The sequence below is a fragment of the Acanthaster planci genome, linkage group LG04 (genome assembly GCF_054643075.1).
Source record: "Acanthaster planci isolate LZ-2023a linkage group LG04, COTS_SCS, whole genome shotgun sequence".
NCBI classification, from domain to species: domain Eukaryota; kingdom Metazoa; phylum Echinodermata; class Asteroidea; order Valvatida; family Acanthasteridae; genus Acanthaster; species Acanthaster planci.
The window spans coordinates 9834804-9858394 of NC_141780.1; the positions used below are offsets into that span (position 1 = coordinate 9834804).

Below are 23591 nucleotides of genomic sequence, written 5' to 3' on the forward strand. Positions count from 1 at the left end.
TGCATATGTAGGCTGGGCAGGGGTAAATATCACTAGGAGACCTGACCCACTCCACGTAAGGAAGGACTTTTTTACTTGAAAATTCACCAGTGAAATACATGTAATGAAATGATTGAATTTACACCCATCAGAAGAGGTATTATACATGACCCTTAGAGAGCCCCATTTTCTTCTTTGTTGAGTGAAATTGTTGCTATAGTTTCATGAGGCCTACTACCCATTACATGTTATGACAAATTCCCTATCCATTCTACCTTTTTCAGGACTGTCCCATTGATCAGGTAAAGGTGACAATGTAACGCGAGTCACCACTACACATAAAAGTTATCTCTTTACAAAACCCCAGGGAAACTGAGGTTGACAATTATAAACCTCCTTCAGGGTTAAATAAACCAAAATATAATAATAACCCTGAGTTACCTGCCTAGGATAATACATCTGGCACCGAAAGTTGGTAACACGAATTACTTGTAATGCAAGTCACAGCATTTAGGGGTAGGGTAACATGAATCACAATTCAAGTTGACCATCAGTCTGATGATGTTGCTGGAAGAGACTGGTGGTTTGTGAGGTACATGTTTGAGGGGAAATGTTATGCTGGTGCAGTTAAGAAAATGGCATGGTGATTTCCAGGTTCTGTTATGGAGCCAGCAGGCCAAAATTTAGACTTGATGACAAGTCGTTAGATAGTCATGATTTGTGTGTGACCTTGAGTCGAAATCTATTAGTGCAGCTCTAGTCTAAAATAAGTAATATGCTTGGCCATGTTCCAACTTATCTAATGACTTGACTGATTCCTTCACTGTTATTCAGATATATGCGTGCAGCTCAGTACATATGTGGTACTTTCTGCAGTGAAATCCAGTGGCACAAAGCCATGCATGCAAGAGGATTCATCCATGTTTAGTTAAACGGGGGTTTCTTCTTAATACATCATGGCATATGAGCAGATCCGGAAACACTAAACCATAATTAAATGCAAATGGGTCAGTTGTGAATCGAAATAAAACAAATCACTGAAGTTATTTGATTTTACATAATTTTGACATATAATTAATTTTGTAAATTTGCACAACGTGAAGTACAAACCCGAAAAAGCTGCAAATGTATAGTCGTATCGTTTTCAGTATTGGTTGGTGAATGATGGACATTGACAAATTTGAACGTACACGTGTCCTTGTTATTTAGGACACTGCTTAAAGCTTGTAGTTGCTCAGGTCTTACAATGCGTACTGACTACTGTATCATCTTTGACTTCATTTTGAAGCACTACATTTTATGGTACATGTACAAATATCCTTTAATTAACCCCCTTAGGGTGTATGTAAAATCATATTTAGATTGGAAGATTTGGACTGTTAGGGTTATGTGTAGATTATAGCACCTATTGCGCATGTAGATCGTAATGATATTGCACTTGGACAACAATTGTTGCCAAACCAATTACTGGCTTGGCACCTAGTCTAGCCAAAAGTGGAAGTGACCATCTTTCTCAAATGAGATTTTTCGGGTGGTTGAGAGAGATGAATTCACCAGTCACTGGCAGCCATGGAGGCCGTTACAGCTTCTTGACTAGAAGCTCTTTGTATAGTGATTTCCTTCGCTTTTGAGTAATCCACTGGCTTGTTTTCTATTTGTAACATAATTTTCTGTATCTTGTGCTCTATGTATTTGTATTGCCCAAAAATAAATAGAAAGACGAGGTGGGACCACACTGGACTGCACGGACCAGAACTTCGTTTCCACATACATGTGTACATGTAGCTTGCTGGAAAAAATTTGTGGCAATATTTGCAACCAGAGAGCGAGTCGTGAATTTGGTTATGAATATTGATGGCAATATTGATGTTTGGTGATGTCCCTCCAGGGCCACCATACGTGTCTCCTAAAGACGTCATAATGTTAATTTTCTTTTGAGAACCTCTCCAGCTGATGCACTTAGAGTGTACACTAATATAATGTCAGTTCGATTGGTTACAGTGTCTGCCTAATTCTGGCTGTTGAAAAACCAATCAGGAATTTTAATATTCATATTTCAATAATAAATCATCTGATGACGTCATCATGACATATTTCTTCTAAGACCATCCTTGGAGCATTATGGCAGTTTTGCTTATGAAGCTTCTCCAGCTGGTGGATGAAGACTGTGGACCTAATATCAGTGCAGTCAGGTCAAGCACAGTGTCAAAGTCTGGCTGTTGAAAAACGTGTACAAAACCTACGTGAAAAATTAGATATTGAAAATTCAAAAATAAATCATGTGATGATGTATCATGTGATGATACCATTCTTTTACTGTTCCTTTACGATTTATGATTCCTTGTGTAAATAATCTTGTTCCGAGTTATCTATCTGAACACATTGTAAAAGTCTCTGATATCCACAGCTATGGAATGAGACAACTACAGAGTCTAAATCAAACTGTTATCAGCATAATGCATTTGTTCAAGGTTTGTCAGTATGGAACACCTCAAATCTTGACATAAGATCGTCTCCATCTATTGATATATTTAAGAAATCTGTGCTGAATGATCTTGTGTCAAAAACGTAGCAAATTGTCCACAATATGTATGTTACTTTAAACGCCATTTTAATTTTTTTATTTAATTTAATCTGATATTCTTTGTACTTAGTGTTAATTCTTAAGTATTTTGTTGTTCTATTGTCTATTTTAATATGTGTCTTTTCAGTTTTCAATTTTCAGTTGTACTCAGTTTTTGTCTTTTTTTGCTTACTTCTATGTTGTCTTTCTATAATTATGCGTTGTTTTATTTGGTGACTGTCTGTGTGTGTTGTTGTTTAATTCTTTGTACCTTCTATTTTGCCTTAAAATCGTCTTACATGTTTTACTTTTCTTTCCTTTTATTTGTATGTACCTTACTTTTAATCGTACCTTTTATATCTTGCCCCAGGGCCCTGTGAAAGACCACTTTGTAGTGAACGGGCTACCCTGGTTAAATATAAGAAAAATAATAATAATTTCTTCTATTACCATCCTTGGAAGACCTAAACAAAAAGGTCTGCCAAGTTTGAAATTAATCAGATGTGTAAAACTACCGACATCCTGTCACAAAAAGACATGTACAAACCCTAGGGAGAAAAGTTTGAAAAAGTCAAAAGACAAAAAGAAGACAGAAAAGGAGAAAAAACTTTGAAAGCAATAGCTGTTTTGGCATACTGTCGAAGCAGCTACTGCTTTCATGAAACTTTCAGAAAACACTAAAAAGTGTCAGAAACAGGGTGGACCAAAAGCAGAAGCCATCTGTGCTCTGGCAGGATTTGGTTGAAAATTCACCCTTTTTCTAGCTAACAATCTTAGAGTGTTTTTTTTAATAATGTAATTCTTTCTACTTCCATTTATCCACAATTTTCATAATATCTGCGGGTTCATTGATCTTAACACCTGTAAACATGGAGGATGCTCTCTCGTTAGTTCTTGCCTTTGTTACTGTGATTCTCTGTATTGTGTATATGCACCTAATGATAAGAATGAAAAAGGATTACTAAAAATTTTTTCTGGTGGTGCTCAAAGGAAACGGTACTCATTGATACATATGCATCAATGAGTCAATACTAATATGTGTATGCCAAGAAACGGTAGGTCTGCAGACCTACCACTGTTAGTGGGTAGCAAATGCCACAAATGTTCTCAAACATTAAGTTGCATCTCTATTCTTTTAATGCAAGGACAAGTGCTCAGCGTGACCCTCTAATTCTGCTGTCTAGGGATGACAGAGATCTTGTGGATGCACAGTATACCAAGAACCAGGCCTGGAAATCTGATGCAGTAAGTAGCTGTTACATGTTAATTTCAAAGGACGAGCTGTTTTACAGAGTGTTACTTAAGAGAACTATTTATTATTACATAATTTTTCCAATGTTCACTGTAAATCATACACACTTGAACTGTTAATAACTGCATGTATCTAGCTAATTTAGGCAACACAAATTGTCCATAATTTTCCTTTTAAATCACAAGACTATCCTGGCACCTGTACACCTTACTGTTACTGTTCTCTAGTGAAAGTTATAATGAAATCACCATACATGTATGTCACTTGGAATCGTCCCAAATCTTATAATGCCTATGACATGTTTCATAAATTGTGTGAAAAAAATTAACTGTTGTTCTGACTCGCAAGGTTAAATGCTATTTGCTGGAAAATGTGCAAACATGACCTTGGTATCTGTATGCACAGGTACAGCTGATGACTGGCAAAACATTAATACACTTACATGCAGGCTCACCCTTGGCTGATGTTTAAGTATGCTATCCCAGTTTGCTTTGTACACACACCTACATGTACATGTAAGTCTGAGAATTATATGGAGGTTGACTGTTTGTTGAACTTGGCCACTGTACATTGCCTGTTGTAGTAAATATTGCTCCAGGAGTGCCTTGGAGTGTTGAAAAAAATATACCGTGGGGAATGGCCGGTTATCTTGCACTTTCTTGCCGCACATCTTGGGTATTTGTCATTTATACTTCAAACTGTTCATGACAATGATAGAAAACTCACAAAAATGAGATCCACAGTTCATTAGTCCATCAGTTTTTGCTAAAAATTGCCAAAAAATATTATTGTCCTGTTTTCGGGATATTTACATCATCATTTTCCAACAACCAATAAATCAGGCTGTTATGTCAGTGTACACAATACATCATAATTATCGACCAATAGTAGAGGCCGTATGTAAGAGTGTTAGGAAGATGGCTGACAACATGAGCTCCTTGGATAACAGCAATTCGGACGAAACACAATGCATTGTACATATATCTAGTGCTGAATCAAGGATTTTGTAAAATTCCATAACTGTGTTGGAAGATGGAAGAATGTACCGCAGTTAGCATGGGCTAAAATCGTTGAAAAGCGGAGATGTACTGTACCATGGCTGTTACACACGTTGACATGGAACTGGAAGGAGTGTACAGGACTCATCAACGGTAGGTATTTAACATTAACATTAGTCCCTACGAATGTAAAAAAAAGATACGCCATTCTATCTATTACACCAAATGTTAGGCCTAGTTCTTTTGAGGTAGCCTGTATTCTGATCAAATCTTCTTTGTTGCTATTAAAACAATGCAAAATTGGATATGAATAGTGGAGCTAAGGCCCAGGCGTGCCAGGGTTTAGTCATGTTATTTGTCACTCTGAGGTCATGCAGGTGGTCACATTTATTTCAGGATTGTCATTCTCCCATGCGTGTATATAATCAAATTCAGAGGCCAAGGCATGCATTAGCATAATTGGCAGGTTTTGAAGGGCAAAGTCTTTGTAATCACTTGGTGACTAGTAAAGAAAATAATCCTTGAAGACATCAGCAATGCATAGGCCTAACCTGGAGAGAGCTCCACATAATGTATGTACGGAGGGACAACACTTGATGCCCCTTTGCATGTGTACATGTAAGCATAGCGTATGAGACTAGTTTGAAAAAATTTATAAGTCTAGTGATATTAAGTAAATGCTTCAGAACTTTCTTTGCATTGTGAAACATTTGAAATGTTGCAGCCAGTGCTTTCGATCCTTTATTTTCAATTACAGGCATATGGATACCATCAGCTGTACTATAAGTGTTTCTGCAACGTTTCCCTGATAGACCATACAGAAAGACTCCATGGAACCCCCTTTGGCCCTGGAGGGTGACGGCATTCATGATACCAGCAGATCTGCAATGTGCTGTGCATGCTTCATTTGGTTCCTTCCCAATAATGGCAACTACCCCAGCGAATCAGACGCCGGGTATGTCATGTTTGCTAGGATTTTGGTGCGCTCTCCACACTTCTCCTTCATCACCGAGCGTACACAGTTAGAAGTCGAAAAATGCTTGCTGGTTTCCACCTCTTATTTCTGCCAATTTGACACCTCCACGTCTGTGTCAACATATTAGGCCAGGGTAAGAAAAGGAAGCATCAGGAGGACCAAGTTGGGTGCAGAAAGCCTCTGCCATCGAGTCAAACCAGGGCCCAGCCAAGAGCCCTACGGACCTTTCTCAGCCTGCAATCCGGCACATCGCGACATGCATCAGAGCCATGCTCAAGTACAAGTAGCACCGCTGCAGTGCTGCAATAGCGCCCTCAGGGGGTGGCTAGTTTGGCTATGGCAGCTTCCACCATGGTGTCAGCTAGTCACACAACCACACCGCCAGGTTCGTCACCTCCTGGTATTACAACCGCCAGCTCGTCTCTCCCAAGCGACAGATACCTCCAGCTCCCCTCACCCGCTCAGTTAGCACGGCACTAGGACCACCTTTGGCTGCAGGATCGTTACACTCTACCAGCTGCTGCATTCAGTCCCCACGTGACAGTGGTGATCACGGTAATGGCGGTGGCTACAGCAGTCTACCTGAGGCTGCTTGCACACTGACAGCAAGTTCTACCACTACTTTCCCAGCTTATGCGACTTTCGGCTACCAGCTGGGGTATTGCACCGGCGGCTCCTACCTACCAGGTCCTAACCTCCTCCAGCATGTCCAACAGCCACTCCAGCCACAGGCCTTTCACCCAGTCTGCTGCACTGATGCAGCCCTTTCCTTCCACATAGGGTGAGTGCCTGTCTACCCCCACCTTAGGTCTTCCCCCACCTCCCTTAGTTACAAAAGTCCAACCCATTTCTCAAGGGTTACCTAGCATGCCTAACCCCATTCACATTTAATCTGCTAATGCCCCTATCTACTTTGGAGGGGGTGAAAGGGGAGCCCTCATTTCGATCTCCAAACTCCTTGGGGGTGGGTTCCATGTGGGTACCAAAGAAAAAATAATCAAGAGCTAATTTATTGAGCTTTGATAATTTGCTCAGCCATCATACTTTCCCCAAGCCACCCACTCCTAACCTCACCCTCTCCCTAGACAAAGCAGGTCAACTTTGAATCGAAGACCATGGAAAAAATTGCAAGTAATTGCGATGCATTTGTGATCTTTGCGTCAATTTTCCTGTTTGCACACCCGGGCGCAATCAGGAATTACTAAAATATATGCATATTGCTTATGCTGTCTTACCCGCACGCCCATACGTCTCGAAAAACTTAAACCATGGCCCGACGTATACCCGCTTACTAAGGCAGCTAGTACCCTCCGCATTGGGTTTTCTTGGGCTTCAAACTGGGTTATTCAGGTCCCCCACCTGGGGTGACTGGCAACCTACCAACCTACCGTCAGAAAGAATCCTGCGCTAGTTTTGGAAAAACTAGATAAAGAATATAGGTTAGGTCGCATGGCAGGCCCATTCCAGGCCTCTCTTATTGCTAACCTTCGAATTTCCCCCATAGGGCTTGTCCCCATGGCTGACTTGAGTAGCTATAGGTTAATTCATCACCTGTCCTTCCCAGACTCAGAAACAGTTAATGATGGGATCGATAGATACCTCTGTTCAGTCCAGTATTTAAACTTTGATGATGCAGTCAGCTTGGTGGTTTGGTGTGGCAAAGGTGCTCTTATGGCCAAGGTTGACATCAAGTCCGTCTTCTGCCTTTTACCCATACACCCACATTATTGCTGCCTCCTAGGCATTCGCGTTGGGGACAACACTTATATTGACAAGGCACTGCTGACATGGTAGGTCTTCCTCCAGAATTTCAGTGACAGCACCATAATTCACGATCATTATTGGCTTCTTAATAATAAAAATCTCCAACTCTTTACTGATGCTTTTTAGGGAATAGGTTTTATTATTTTTTTTCAGGGCAGTTGCTTCCGTTGTACATGGCCCCAATCCATACTCAACTCCAAGCCCTCCATTGCCTGGTTGGAGTTTTTCCCGTAATAGCAGGGGAGGGAGTCCATCAGGCAAGAGAGTGCTAATTCATTCTGATAAAGCCACTGCAGTCTCCATCATCAACAAGCAGTCCTTTAAGTGCCCTTTAGTATAATGAGATTAGGCAAGGCGTCAAAAATATTTTTAGCATTCGCCTGCATCCCTGCCGTTCTGCACGGGAAGCCGTTCGCCCGTGGTGGAACGGGATAAAGATTCCACGGCCAGGGAAACTGGAATGGGGCATTGTATTCTCCATTGTTATTTAAATTGTCTTTTTTAACAAATACAATATAATCTAACAAATAATGAGGTAGATTTATTATTACAATAATTATTATCTGACTTGGACACCCATACACCAAAGTAATAAGTGTTAGAGGCAAAATCATTATTTTCAAGCGACTCCGCATTTCCCGATAAAAATAATACCGGAATAAATCCACACCATCCCTGCAGAAAAAACTCTCCCAGGAGTGATTGACAGCGTATTTGTCCCAGTAGACGCAATGCCAATCGTAAAAGTGTTTGGGTCACATTATCTTTAAAGATGCCACCAGTTCTTGGACTTCTTGCTGGACAGCATTGGCCAATTAATAAGTTGGTTCTTTGCAAGCAAGGCAGTCGTTGGTGGACTTCAACACTCACGCCAAGTAAGAGTTATGTTATGTTGCCTAGAAGCAGTATTACCAAGGAGAATCCTGGGCCTGCTCAGGCCAGCTTCCTGGCTGCAAGCCAGACTTTTTTGAGAAGGGTGCAGAGTTACTTAGTGGATGTACAGCCTGGGATAAAATAAATTATGCACTTTTGCATCCTTTTCCTGAGATTAAAGATTCTTCCACAGTACTGCTGTATTATACAATGTGTTTGCGACACTTGCAAAAATCTTCAAGTCATTTTTTATTCAAAATAATGCTTTATGTACATTTGAAGTGCACAGATCTCCTATATTGGTGAAGTGGTTGACTATTTCCAACGGCATAACGATAGTTGTTTTGAAGAATCCCAACCAGGAAATGACGACCACTTAGTCGCTCACAATGCAAACTGTTTGCTGTTGAGAACCGCGATCAACAAAAATTGGGCAATCAGCTGAAAGATTGGATACTTACCGTTTTGTGTTAGCCCTCTACGGTAGTTTGGCTGGCTTCCTTTGTGTAGGCATCATCCCCCTGGCTCCATGAACGCACTATTATTAAAGGAATGCGGGCAGAACAAGGGCCGTTCGCACGCATGGGGATGGGCAGATTAACCACTACCAGCCGGGGACTCCGAAATCGGAGCGGTATGGTTTATATGTGTGGCCGGGGTCTCCGAACTCGGACAAAGGAAACAGGGCCTTGTAACAAAAGACCGTACTCCGAACAAAAGCCCAGGCTGCTGGGCATTACCGGCATTTTTCACTCTCAAAAGTGGTGATAATCCAGCGTTATTTTGAAACCGTATACCAGGGTTTGGGGTATTTAGAGCAAGCGGATTACCACCAGGGACAAAAACTCTCCACCACCGCAGCGATGAGCCACACAGCACCGCTGCATGCTAATCTGGCCCCTATTGAAAAGAGGTCAGCAGTGCACTGAGCCAGGTTCGTGAACAAAAGACAGTTGTATAACACCGCACAATCTGGGCTCTGTTTACAAGGCTGCAGGCCTGGCTGAAATATTCGGGCGTCAATGAAGGTCACTTGTCAACTTAGAGTAGTGCCTAAAGATTACTCCGTGCGGCTATAAACGACTGTTAAATGGAATGATGAATTGTTGGAGGATTTTGAAAACGGAAAAAATGATAGTCATGCCGGCCCAGCATCCTCAATGTTGAAAAATGTCCCGGCATGAAGTGGTTAAAGTAAAATAATTATTCAGCAGAATGAACATTAAAAAAATACAAGAGAAAACTTTGAAAAATATTCATAAAATTCCTCAAATGTGTACATGTCATTCTGCTCTGTATTAACAGTTTACTAATAATTAATGATGATAGTTGCATTCCTGTCGTTCGCATGCGTGCGAACGCTTAAAATATTTTTGATGCCTTGCCATAGTCAGATTCTTTGTTTGCAGTGTTTACAAGTCATCGTTCAGTTCAAAGCCCGACATATCCCAGGAAACCACAATAACGTAGCAAATGCACTCTCTTGTCCACAGATGCTCTGATTCCGACTTCTGACCCCATTGGCTGGGCCCCCCAAGGGATGGAGGTCCCAGAATTTACATGGAATCTCTAAATGAACGTATACATCAACTTCTGGGAACTTCTTTCTCAAGTAGCACTTGGGAAGCATATGAGCAGGGTGCTGAATGTTTCAACCAATTTTGGATCTAGGCTGAGCTCCCCCTTGTGTGGCCTGCTCCTAGTAGCCATGTTGCTGCCTTTGTTGTGCATCTGTCTGCGGTAGGTCTAGCCCCTTCCACATTTGGCACATATTCTGCTGCGGTGGCATACTTTCACAAAATCAACAGTTGGCCTGACCTATACTCTTTCCTTTCTCATACAAAAAAATGAAAGAAGGATTGTGCCTGGTCTGTGCCAACCTGGTCTGTGCAGCGTTCTTGCTCACCTTCTTTGGTTGCCTACATGTTGGGGAATTCACTGCCCACAGCTGCTCTTGCGACACTTCCAAGATCTTGAATGTCTGTGACGATGCTTTCACAGGCCCCCATGCACCCATTTTAGCTGTCACCAGTAGGTTTTCAAAAACTGATCAGTGTGACATTTCACCTCAACTGCAGCTCAGGCCCCAACGGCCCCCAGCATTTTCCCTGTAACCTGGTTCTCCATTTAATTGAGACTCTGGCCCACACTTTAAGGCCCGCTTTTCATTCACAGCGATGGTGCCCCACTGACCCCGTACCAGTTCTGCTGTATGTTGTCCAGGTCCCTTGTGGCCTTTGGGATCTCAACTGAAGGGTTTAGTACCCACAGCTTCCACATTGGTGCAGCTCCTACCACGGCCATGAATGGCATCCTGTTGCAACAGATTCAGACCCTGGGGCGGTGGAAATCTGCTGCAGTACATTCACCCAGACAAGGCCCTTCCACCCTCCCCCAAAACTCTCTCTAATCTCCTCTGAGTAGGACATCTGCCTCTTTTGTTTTCTTTTTTGTCTGCAGGCACAATGCGTGCCAGTCTACTGGGCATCGGAACACTTCTCTTGGAATCCTCACATGGCTGGGTACCCGGGTAGCCAGACTATCCTCACTCCTTCCATCCATCAGGGCCCAGCTTTGCTGCACACCTACCAGTGATGTGTTGGTGGTCCACATTGAGACTAGTGACCTCTTCACTACGCCACTGAAAGAGATCCGGATGAGGATGGAGGAGGGCCTCAAAGGCATTTGCCATTTGCTCCCCAACACTGCCATCATATGGTCAGATAATCTGTTGCACCTTTTTTACTATGGTGAAGAGCGCCCTGGAGTGGGCCAGAGAAATATCAATGCCAAATATTCTCATAGGTTGTATAGACACCCAGGGAATGGCCGTGCCATAGTTCGCTCTGACAGCATAAACCCTAGCCAACACTGCATCTTCTGGCGGGATAGGTTACACAGGTCCCAGCTAGGCAACAAAATTGTTCTACCAGAACATGTGCATCTGATGAAGTAAAGTGTAGTTGTTGCAACAAAAGCTTATGCAGTAATTTATATTTAGTTAGTCTATAAAGTGCTATCCCATATCCTCTACCAGAACTGAGTCGCTGCTATAACTTTCTTCAAACACAACCCTGAGGCTATCCTCCATCCTCTCCCAATTTCTAAGCCCGTAGCCTTTATGCTTTATATAATATATACATAGGTCTGTATGATGTTATATCCATGTAAGTGGGGGGGTCGTAGCTAGCTCAAGAATGGGGGGGGGATTGGCCAAGGACCTAATGGCAGAACTTATTTGGCATGAGTCATTAGGCTTGTGCGGGACTCCCGGTTCCAAGTGGAACTGCGGTTCCACAAAAAAATTGGAATTGGCAGCTCTGCTTTTGTGAAGAACGTGGTACCCACCATTGGCAGTTCCACATTCAAAGAGCCGACTCCAAACATCAAATCCGAGTCCCAGTCACGGCTTAGCGCCCGTGACTACTCCAAAGATCCAATGCGAGTCACCACCGCTGCTACGTGTTCATGTATAGCATGCTGTACATTTAGCAGGGCACCCTTCCATAAAATGGAAAATGTGTACACTAATGAACTGTAAAATACCCATGTGTCTGGGTACCAAACCACATTAGTTATTGCATGCGCGTCGCAGCAGAGCTTTGACGACCGGAAGCCATGAAGCTTGAAGACTGTTTTACATGTGGCTGTGACTTCAACATTGGTGAATTTTGCCTGGTACTTGCATGTGACGTGTTGTATTTTCCGCATACATGTACTGTATGACACCAGGCAAATCGTCATGTGGTTAAGAAATAGCCTAGCCGTTGCCCAAAGTCATGCATCAGCGAGGGTCTCAGTTCTCAACTTCTCACTTCTGAGCCAGTTCCATGCGTGGACCCGGGCAACAGCATAGCTTACAACATGGTGGATGTATCAGAGTTTTTGATTCGCCCACTGTGGACGAATGACCAATTTATGCATGGTCCATGGCCATTTAGGATACGTTAGCACATGTTCAATAAGTATACATGATCCAGTCCATACATGAAGTTCCACAGCATGGTCGACCATTCCATTAGTATTATGGGTAAAGTTACATGTACTTGAAGGGCCGATCAGTTGTTGCTGTGATTAAAGTCTTTTTGTACATGTACGTAGAGTGGAAAATAGTGCAGGAGGAAGCAGTACTAAGTTGTATCATGGTTGTACATACATGTTGCAGATTTATTCCAGCCATGACTAGTCTACGAAGAGGTAAAAATAAAATTGAAAATACCCTCTGTGGATAATCTTAAAGCCCACGAAAGGCCAAAAGCCAGTCTGTTGTGCTATTGGTGAGTGCAGTGGTACCGGCGTGATGCGCGCGCCGTGACAGCGACAGATTTTTTATGTGTTTTATTAAACCTTATAATTTCTTTATATCTTTGGGAGCCAGTTCTAACTTGGAATCGTGATCCTTAGCTGGAACCGGCTCTGAGAATTCTTGAACCGCCCAACACTACAAGTCTCCCCCCTGCGGTCCCCTGTACCTGGGAGGGGGGGCAAACTTACTAGCAACTTGCCGCACACACAGTCTCTCAGTTAGTGGCAACCAGTTAATAGTTCTGCATCTCTTGCCTGTTATCTATGTGATATAAAATCTCGTCATTTCTTGCCTGTTACACATGCATCACAAAATCTGGCATTTCATGCCTGTTACTTTTGGTGTTATTAAATCTGGTGTCTCTTGCCCGAGATGCTTCAGAGAAGAGTTTTTTGTGATAGTGGTGCTATGTTGTTAGCACTGTGAACTGAACTAATTTCTATATTGTTGTCTTTACTCATAGGTGATTCAAGGTGATTCTGGGGCCCCATAGCAATATCTGTAAATCTATAACATTTTGCATTTGTTAACTCAAGTTGTGGCTGCAATAAATGCTTGGCAATGAAGGGCTGAAGAATACCCAAAATCAGAGTTCCCATGTCCTCTCAACTTCTCTGGGCCAATATGGTTCCCAGGAGCCAGTCTCCAGGGAAATCCCTTTGACCCGGGGATGAGAGCGTTCATGATACCATAGAGGAAGGACACAGAAGGAGTTGCAACTGAGGCACTTCAAAGTGTTCGATGATGGTCACCACTGAGTCAGAGAAATAATAAAGAACATTCCAAAAATGGGGGCCAGTAATTTCCCAGCAATACTTCTAAGTCTTTGCTTGCAATTAAACACAAATTATCACTGTGGCAAGGAAATAGAGAGAGAAAAATCCCTGATATTAGACCTACATTTGTCATCGTAAATAAACTTTTTTAATTTTGATACACTTTTCCAGTATCCATGCAGAGTTTGTAATTTTATTCTCCTCCATCCAATATATCAGTTTTCAAATCATCAATTTCATTGTTTATTGCAAAAAAATCTGAACATTGCTGTGTTGTATTTATATCAGTGGTTGAAGATTTGACTAGTGTGGAGGTAATTAATTTACCTTTTGCAACCGCGTGCATGCATGGTAGCTAGATGTGCATTTTGTTATGGTCTCAACTGGTCTCGAGGGGGAGACCTGAGACTATGGCATCTGAGACCGAGACTGGCGCTTTCAAGACGGAGACCAGCCCTCCCAAGACTGAGACTTTGACAGACCGAGATCGAAAAAAAAGGTCTTGAGATGGTCTCGAGACCGAGACCTCAATTTCTCTGGGCCAAGGCAATATATTTCAATTTTACAGCTGTTCTGCTAGCCCAAATTCCACTGTTGCCCAAAAGAATAAATACAAAGGGTATAAAATTATACACAAAGAGGTCAAATTAAAAATAAACCCTGAACATGAAGTCCATTGTTTTTACTAAAATTTGAAAGTTAAACTTAGTCATAAAAATTGTTTATTTTATTCGAAAAAGTGCAAGTTTCAGAATTCAAAATTGTTACTGAAAAATTAAAATTTTTTTGTTAATTTGTACCAATTTACAGATACACTGTGTTCCAGAATTGTGCCATAAAGTCTTTTATGCCCTAAATATGGATACTTTGAGCTTGCATATTCAGTTGGTTAACTATCAAGCAGCCATTTACAAGTAATCTCTAGAGATACCAACTGCACATGGATGATGATGGAAGATCACTGACAGTAACAATCAACATTCTGCTAGATGGATCTTCCCCCTGCTCCAAACATTGGGTCGTATGAATAAAAAGTATCATTTGATTTTAATACCATTTTAAAGCACTTTTGTGTTGCTACTCAAGCAAATGCTTTTACTTAAGTGCAATTACTAAAAAGTAAAAGTATTTACTTTTTACTCTTTGAGCTTGTGCTTGACAATAAGCAGTTGCTTCATTTTGTATGAATAAAAATGAGTAGATTCTACCAAATTCGAGTACTTCACATTTTTCAAGACTGGGTCAGGGTAAGCTTGAAAACGAGTTTTTACTAATGTTCAAAATGGCAGCATTCATGAATATCAATCAAAAAGAAAAGCTGTGTGCCTTTAGGAGGGAATTTCAAGAAACAAGATACCGGCAGTTATACTGATTTGAGAGTGGCAGAAGAATTTTCTTCAAGGTTTTTGCCATCAAAATTACTACCATCATGCTTATCTGCTATGTTGTGGTCTCAAGATACAGCACCGTCTGTGCGTGCAGACATTTACAATTAGACATTAAAATACAAGAATTACAATATTAACACAGGGTTAAACAAAACAGACAAAAATAAAAGAAAGTATATTATGGGACATTAAGTAAGTAGGAAGAGAATATCGCACACAACCAAAAAGTCACTCTGATCAACAGAGGGAGGCATGTGCACAACCCATCCGAGACTCACGGCCGAAAAGCGGTCATTGGCACACAATAAAGACCCACAAAAACATTACAGACTTGTTTTAAATAAAGGCAAGAGTGTAAGATGGAGTTAATTACAATTATTTAAAAGTTGAATCAAATAAGGTATGGGACTTTTCTTAAAATGTTCTGTTCTTCAATGATGCGTATAGAGTATTGTTCTGAGTTTCGTAGTCGATAAGCACTCGTAACAGCAAGGGGAGGTGCTTTTTCAACTCAGAGTTGGGTATGGTTTTTGTTAACGACATGCGCAATTTCTGTCTACACTCCTGCAATGTGTCTAGCTCAAGCGTTTGGAGGGCGTTTTCTGTAGGAGTCATATTCCAAACCAAGTTTTATCTTTCATGTCCGCCTCTGTACCCGCTCTAGGTCCTCGGCATGCTTGCTAGTGATGCCACTGGTCCAAACGGACAGTGCGTATTCTACAACAGGGTGCACAAACGAAACGAAAACAGTAACCAGATCTTTGGTTGTGAGGTGAAAGTGCTTCAATTTACGCATCATGAAAAGAAGTGAATTACCTTGTTTGATCATTGAATTAACTTGGGTATCCAATTTAAGATCTGATTGGATGAATATGCCTAACAATTTAACTATGTTGCTGTGTTTGATTTCATTTATTTCATTTTTTTGGATAATGCATACAGTATATTACAGACAAGAAAACAAACACTGCAATAGACATAACAGAAACGTAACCATACCCAATCAGCTCCCACAGGATTACCCAAAAGAAACAAGTTTCTGTCGAGGGGCTCCCCTAACTAACTGGATAAAACATACAGGGAAACATGAATATTTACAGATATAGTTTATCAAAATGTAAATCAGATTGATACTTAAATGCAAATAATATAACTTAAGGTTGGCAACCATAAAAGTAATAAGTAGCAAAATATCTAAACAAACATGTACAAAAAAGGAAATCACAGAATGTAAATCAGATTTATACTTAATTCCAATTAATATAACTGACGGCTGGCAAAAATGAAACTATATATTTTGGAAATATTAAGCCATTAGAAAAAAATGAATACAGAGAATGACAAGAAGTAAGTAGCAAAAATATCCAGACAAATAATAAAATAACAACAGAGGCAAAGAAATGATAGCGTAAATACTAAGTGGTGAGGGCTGGCGGAAAATACTTTGGGATTGAAACTCCAGAAAGGATGAGAAATGGGGTTGAGACTGAAAAGATAATCACTCAAAGAATTGATGAAGGATTTAGGGGAAAGTTCAAGGCAGAGTTCTCGGACATTGGAGGGAAGAGAATTGAATGATCTTGGAAAGGGGGCGTACAAAGAAAATTGAGACAATTTGTTCAACTGTACTTGTGCTTGAAAAGAAGGGTGTCGGTTTTTCGAGTGCTTGCCTTTTCACAAGAAAATGTGAAGAAACAGAAATGTTGTTGAAAATACACTTAACGACAAAGTATACAAGTCTGTTGTAGAGGGGAGGCAAGTAAAGTTTGGATAGACGTTGTTCGTAGGAAAGAAAAATAGCAATATTGTATGGGAAGCAAGATTTGGTGAAGCGATGTTGGATCGTCTCAAGGCATTGGATGTGGCTTCTGTGATGAGGTAGCCAAACCGGTGCAGCATATTCTAAGATGGGCCTACGAAGAGAACAATATAATTTGATTAGAACTTTAGCATTTTTGGATTTTACAGTGCGTCGTATGAAGCCAGCGAGTGTAGAACATTTGGCACGAACAAAATTTATATGTTTGGTCCAGGTTAGGTCATTAGAAAGGATGACACCAAGGTATTTGTAGGATGGGACAACATCAAGAGGTTGGTTAGAATCTGGAAGAAAATAAGTGGTTGGTATTTGCTTTCTGGAGCAGGTTACCTGCATAACTTTGCAGTTGGTTGAGTTAAGTTTCATTTGGTTATCAGAGCACCATCTGGAAACAGCATTAAGGTCATTTTGTACAATGGAAATGTCATCTTCACATCTAATAATTCTATACAAAAGAGTGTCATCAGCATATTGAGGAAGAGAACATTTTACATGGCTAGCTAAGTCAGATATATTGATTAAATAATACAGGACCAAGGACTGAGCCTTGGGGGACTCCTGAAGTTACTGGTATCCAGTCAGAATTGGCTCCTAAAAAGATGACTCGTTCTCTGTTGGAAAGGAAATTACTTATCCATGAAAGTGTGTTATCGCAGATTCCATAACTGATGTAGTTTATGAAGGACTGAATGGTCACATTTGTCAAAGGCTTTGGACTTGTCAAGAAAGATTGCATCAATGTGAGGAGGATTGGAAATGTCAAGAGCTCGAGACCAGGTGTCAAAGAGGGAAGTTAATTGAGTAATACAAAAACGTCGGGGTAGAAATCTGTGCGGTGAATCTGGGATAATCTGATGCTGGGAAGAATGATCAAGTAGTTTCTTGCTTGTAAAACCTTCAAGCATTTTACAAAGAACAGAAGTAAGGGAAATAGGTCTATAATTAGTAATGAGAGATTTATTGCCATATTTAAACAATGGGACAACATTCACCTGTTTCAAGTTGTGGGAGCGACACCTGTTGAAAGACTGAGATTTAATGTGTTAGTTAATGTAGGAACAATCGAGAAACCTGCTAATTTCAGAATTTTTGGAGATATGCCATCCAAGCCTGGTGGTTTGGAAAGATTAAGTTTGCTGATAGCCTAAATGACATCTCCTTGAGTAACACAGAAAGTATGGAGAGGATCAATACCAGGATGTGCAGTGCAGGACTCCAAGTCGGGTAGATACGGTAGTAGGAAGATTGCTGTGGAGAAAAGTTACTTTGAAAAGACAGATTGAATGCATTAGCAATTGCACTGGGATCAGAGAAGTTTGGTTGTAAATAAAAGTGGCATTCGTGTGGTGTTTTCTCTTTCTGAGACCAAAAACGCTTTGGGTTGTCCTTACTATCAAGAGCTAAACTATGAATATAATCGGTATCAGAATTCCTTGTGAGTTGATTAACCAAAGAACGTAATTCTTTGTACATGTATTTGTCCCATGAGTTCGTGTTGTTCTTGTTATTTACAGCACGTCTGTACGCAGGGCAGGAAAAAAGTAGCCCAAGACCACATTTGTAAATAAATGGATAGAAATCATCTCTGTACATTGACATAAAACTGTGGAGATGGGCTATAAACCACAGAACGACATGTATACGTTAGTTTGACAGAATTGTCCAGGAATTTAGCATTTTTTTTGGTTGTTACTTTGCAGTTTGGATTCTTCAATGATGTGTTTACTATTTGCCCTGCTTTGAATGTCAGGACATGCATATTGCATGCAATCAATGCAACCTAAAGAGACAATAAAACTAAAATAAATTTCCTTTCTAACTGTTTTATTTCTCATTCATAAACACTGGGGAGTTTCACTTTTGCTTGGTATGACAGGCAGCACATGCATGTAATCAATCTGTGTTAAATGTTATGACAAGGTTCACAAGGAATCAGGCCTAGGATTTACATATACTTTGGGCAAGCAGGTGAGTTTGAAAAACAAAAATATCTTGAAGTATGAAGTATATCGTGAAATATTTTTCGTGCAAAAACACAGTGACATCTTTTTTGCTTCTTGTTTTGACGCCAACGTATTCCTTGTGGTAATAGAATGCATAATGTATTGGTAATCACGACATCAACGACTTACACACCACCAAGGCGAAGGCGAGGCATGCGACGGCACACGTGCCAAAAACGCTATCATGGAATGGTGTCTTGTTAGTCAAGTTTGAGATCAATAAACAGTGCATAATGTCATATCCTATGTTACTCTATTATTCAGGAAGGATATGAACTCAGATATGTAGGGTTCACGATTTATTGTAGCATTCTGGTCGATCGGTACATGTCACACAATCATGTGCTCACACAGGTTTCTTCCAAGTACCCAGGTGTGTCAAAGGTCATGCACTAACACAGTATATCCAAAGGAGGGCACTGCGCCCCTCACATCTTTCCTTTTATACAGTTCTTTTTTTTTTTTTTTTTTTTTTTTTTTTTTAGCTGAATGTTCCTTTAAGTATGTATCTGCATGTACATGTACTGCAGGTGAAATCCAATGTCCAAATAAGGCAGTGAATGTCCTCGGCAATTGATGCAATTCCAAGAATCAGCTTCAGTATCCATGAAACCTTGCTTATGGGTGTTAAAATCACATGGCAGTTGTAGGAACCCTAGCTATTTTTTTTTTAAATGCTAAATCCAAAGGCTAAATCTAACAACACTAAAACAGAGTTTTTTTTTTGTCTTTTTTTTTTTAAACATCAACTTTCTCTTCTCTTTTGTTTCTGTTGTCTGTCTTTTCTTTCTTTTCCTTCTTTCCTTTTTTTTTTGGTTTGTTTATTGTGACAAAGTGTTTGAAAGAAAAATGCTGCCAAAAATAACCGAGTAAATAGAAAAAAAAACAAAACAAAATCAGGCATTTTAGATGTCATTTTGTGTTTGTGAAACAGCGTAAATGTTGTATCCATCCAGTTGTCTGTCAGGACAACACAAGTGTTCAATGTTTGACATAGTCCTTGAGATAGGCTGGTGGTCGGATGACTCTTCCAGATCGTGTCGTCTGTGGTGTTCCCTGTCTTGGCTCTCCTTGCGTAGTGTGCTGTGTAGGTGTTACGTTGATTTCGTAATCCCGATGGTTGGTCGTCTCATGGGTCTTTCGCAGATGTCGTCGATTTCGGCGGTATCGCACACCACCTTCCGTCTCGACCTCATACGAGCATGGCTGTGGGTGGGACTTCACCACTGTAGCCTTGCGCCAGTGTTGATGTGGAGACTGTGGTTGGATTCGAACAGCATCACCTGGTTTCAGTGGTGACACTTTCTTGGCTGTGCGGTTGTAGTAGTCTGCTTGGGTCTGTTTGGACTTCTTCATTTGATCCATTACTCCCATAGGGACCTGCGACTGTAGTAGCTTTGATGTAGTTGGTAGTGTGGTTCGGGTTCTCCTGTTCATCAGTCTCTGTGCTGGGCTAGTGTCAAAGCCAGCAGTTGGTGTGTTTCGGAATGCGAGTAGGCTCAAATATGGGTCGGTGTGCCCTGCTTTAGCTTTCTTCAGGAGTGATTTGGCTGTCTTCACTGCATTTTCCACCTTCCCATTTGCTTGTGGGTAGTGTGGTGATGTGGTGATGTGCTGGAATTCCCACATGGTGGAAAACTTGGCAAATTCCTCAGACGAGAATTGTGGGCCGTTGTCAGTCACTAATGCATCAGGGATGCCATGACGGGCGAACTGTGCCTTCATTTTGTGGATGACGGCAGTGGATGTTGTTGTGGACAAGTAGTCGACCTCAATGTAGTTAGAATAGTAGTCGACCATCACAAGATAATGGCGGGAGTCTAGGAAGAAAAGATCTGCCCCCACTTTTGCCCACGGTCTGTTGGGTACCTCATGTTGTAGTATGGGCGCCTTCTGCTGCTTGGTGCTGAGAGATTGACATACATCACATTTCTGTATGTAATCTTTCACGTCTGAGTTCATGCCAGGCCAGTACAATGACTCACGTGCTCGGCGCAAACAACTGTTTTCTCCCAGATGTGATGAGTGTAGACGCTCCAGCATACCCTTTCTCATACTCTTCGGTATGACAACACGTTCGCCTCGGAAAATCAATCCATCTGATGTGCTGAGCTCATCACAAATCTGGAAGTATGGGGTCAGAGTTGCCGGAAGATCTTTCTTTTGCTCTGGCCACCCTCTCATGATCACAGAATGGAGCTCAGTAAGAACTGCATCATCAGCTGTTTCTTGCTTCAGTTTCTCGAGCAGTGGTTTGGCTATTGGTAGGTGATCGATCATGTTGACTTGCTCCATTCCCACTTGGGTAGGATCTGTCTTACTCTCTGGCAAGAATGCACGGCTTAGAGTGTCAGCCAGGAACATTTTGCTGCCTGGGTGATAGACAACGTGTGTGTCATACGTTTGTAGACGGAGCATAAGACGTTGCAGTCTCTTTGGTGCTTGATGCATGTTCTTCTTGACGATCACTTCCAGTGGCTTATGATCAGTCTGCACAGTCACTGATCTTCCATACGTATACTGATGGAATCTTTCCAGCCCAAATGTCACTGCTAACAGTTCCTTCTCAATTTGGGCATAGTTCTGTTCTGCATTGGTCAGAGCCCGACTAGTATATGCAACAGGCTGACCTTCCTGCATGATTGCTGCTCCTAGGCCTTTCTGTGATGCATCGGCCTGGGGTGTCAGCTCTTTCTTGTTGTCAAAGTAGCATAGTACTGGTTTCGATGTCACCATCTCTTTGATGCGCTTTACAGCAGTCTCATGTATCTCTAGCCAATACCACTCAACTTCCTTCTTTGTCAGTTGTCTTAGTGGATCACACACATCACTGAGATGAGGCAAGAACTTGCTCAAGTAGTTGACAAACCCCAGGAAGCGTTTGACTCCTGCGATATCTGTGGGGCACGGCATCTCTGTCACAGCCTTCACTTTGGCTGGATCTGGCTTGAGACCATTCGTAGTGATCAAATGGCCCATGAAGGAAACTTCCTTCTGCTTGAACTTGAGCTTCTGCTTGTTCAGCTTCAACTGCTTTTCTCTACATCTGGTCATCAACGCTCTCAATTTTGCGTCATGGTCTTTCTCTGCCTCACCAAGTGTGTCCCCTTCACCATACACAAGGATGTCATCGGCGATCGTCTTCACACCATGCAACCCTTCTAAGGCTTCATCCAGCCTCCGCTGAAACTCTTCGGGAGCCGAGCTGATGCCAAAGGGCATTCTCTTCCATCTGTATCTCCCAAAGGGTGAGTTGAATGTCGTGAGGTAGGAGCTCTGTTCCTCAAGTTCTACGTGCCAAAATCCGTGTTTGGCGTCTAGAACACTGAAGATTTTAGCTTTGCTTAGGTCTGGCAAGATGTCTTCTATGGTCTTCATTGGGTAGTGATTGCGCTTGATTGCCTTATTCAAATCTTGTGGATCCAAGCAAATTCTCAACTTGTTTGGTTTCTCAACGCAAACAAGACTGGAAACCCAAGATGTGGGAGTTTCCACTGGTGCGATGATTTCTTCTTGGACCATCTTATCCAACTCAGTTTTGAGCTGTTGTTTCCGTGCTACTGGAACACGTCGTGGCGGATGAACAACTGGAGTCACTGTCTCATCTACCTCCAGCTTGTATTTGCCTGCCAACTTTCCAACTCCTTCGAAGACATCACCGTACTCCTCTGTCAGATGTTTGGCTGAGGTTATCGGAGTGGAGGACATCTGCAATATCTTCTCATGTTGCACCTTGATTAGTCCCATCTCCTGGACTGTGACGCTCCCTAGAATAGGAGTGACACCTTTCTCATCTATGATGAAGAACTCGACATCAAAGTCCTCCTTGCTCTTGCAGTTGCTGACCCGAAGGGTGCATTTTCCCAGAGGATTCAGCTTTGTCTTGTTGTACATTACAAGCGTACGATTTGTCGGCTGAAGCTTGACGGCTTTAAGGTCTATGGCATCTTTAGGCAGAACATTACATGTTGCTCCACAGTCTAGCTGAAAGCTAATTGTTCGCCCAAGAACTAACATTTTGGCGAAAATCATCTTCGCCGGTTTAGGATTTACCATAGAGTTGACCTCCTCTGGAATCAGTTGCACTGTTTGCAGCTCATACTCAGATTCATACTCATCTGACTGCTCATTTTCATCGAACCCAGGTACTCTCGTCCTGGACTTCAGGTTGGTCTTGCACTGCGTCTTAAAATGGTTGCGTTTGCCACATCGCTGACATTCCTGGCCATAGGCGGGGCACTTACTCTTCAGAAATTCATGCTCTGTGCCACAGTAGCGACATTTGCCAAATCTGACTTTCGATTTCTCATACTTTGGCTTCGTTTGCATTTGTGACTGCCCACTGCTGGCATTTTTCTTTTTCGGTTTCTGTTTAACTGCACTGACAGCGTGACCATCGATCATGTCCATTCGATTCTTGGACAACTCCGATACACAGCAGGCTTTAATGCATTTCTCGAGAGTCAACTCCGTTTCTCTCAAAAGTCTCTCTCGAAGTGTAGAATCTCTTACGGTCACGGATGAGGCCATCCTGCAATGTATTGAAGTTGCAGTTTGCTGCCAACAGCTTCAAATCTGTGAGATACGTGTCAAATGTTTCCCCTGCCTGCTGATTTCGTGTGAAGAATTTGTACCGGTCAACTGTTTCATTTCTAGGTGGGTTGCAGTAATCGCCAAAGGCCTTTAAAGCTGATGCCAAGCTTTCTGTTGCAGGCTTGATGGTCTGGTATAGCTCTCTGCCTTTACTACCAACCAGGTATAACAACATCTTGACCTTTGTTTTGTCATCTTTATCCCCCATGGCCAGATCTATGTAGAGTTGAAACTCTTCTTTCCATAGCTTCCATGCTTTAGTGAGATTACTGGCCTCGACATCAAATTGTTGGGGTGTCTT

General features: G+C 41.7%; 1 protein-coding gene across 6 annotated transcripts in view; it reads left to right on the forward strand.

Moving 5' to 3' along the window:
* Positions 1 to 23591, forward strand: part of poglut1 (protein O-glucosyltransferase 1) — a 166363-nt gene that overhangs the window by 83894 nt on the left and 58878 nt on the right. For all 6 annotated transcript variants that reach the window (XM_087136051.1, XM_087136052.1, XM_022252495.2 and 3 more), the window contains one exon: positions 3688 to 3787. In XM_087136051.1, coding sequence (XP_086992177.1) covers positions 3688 to 3787 — 100 coding nt within the window. The remainder of the gene's footprint in view (positions 1 to 3687; positions 3788 to 23591) is intronic.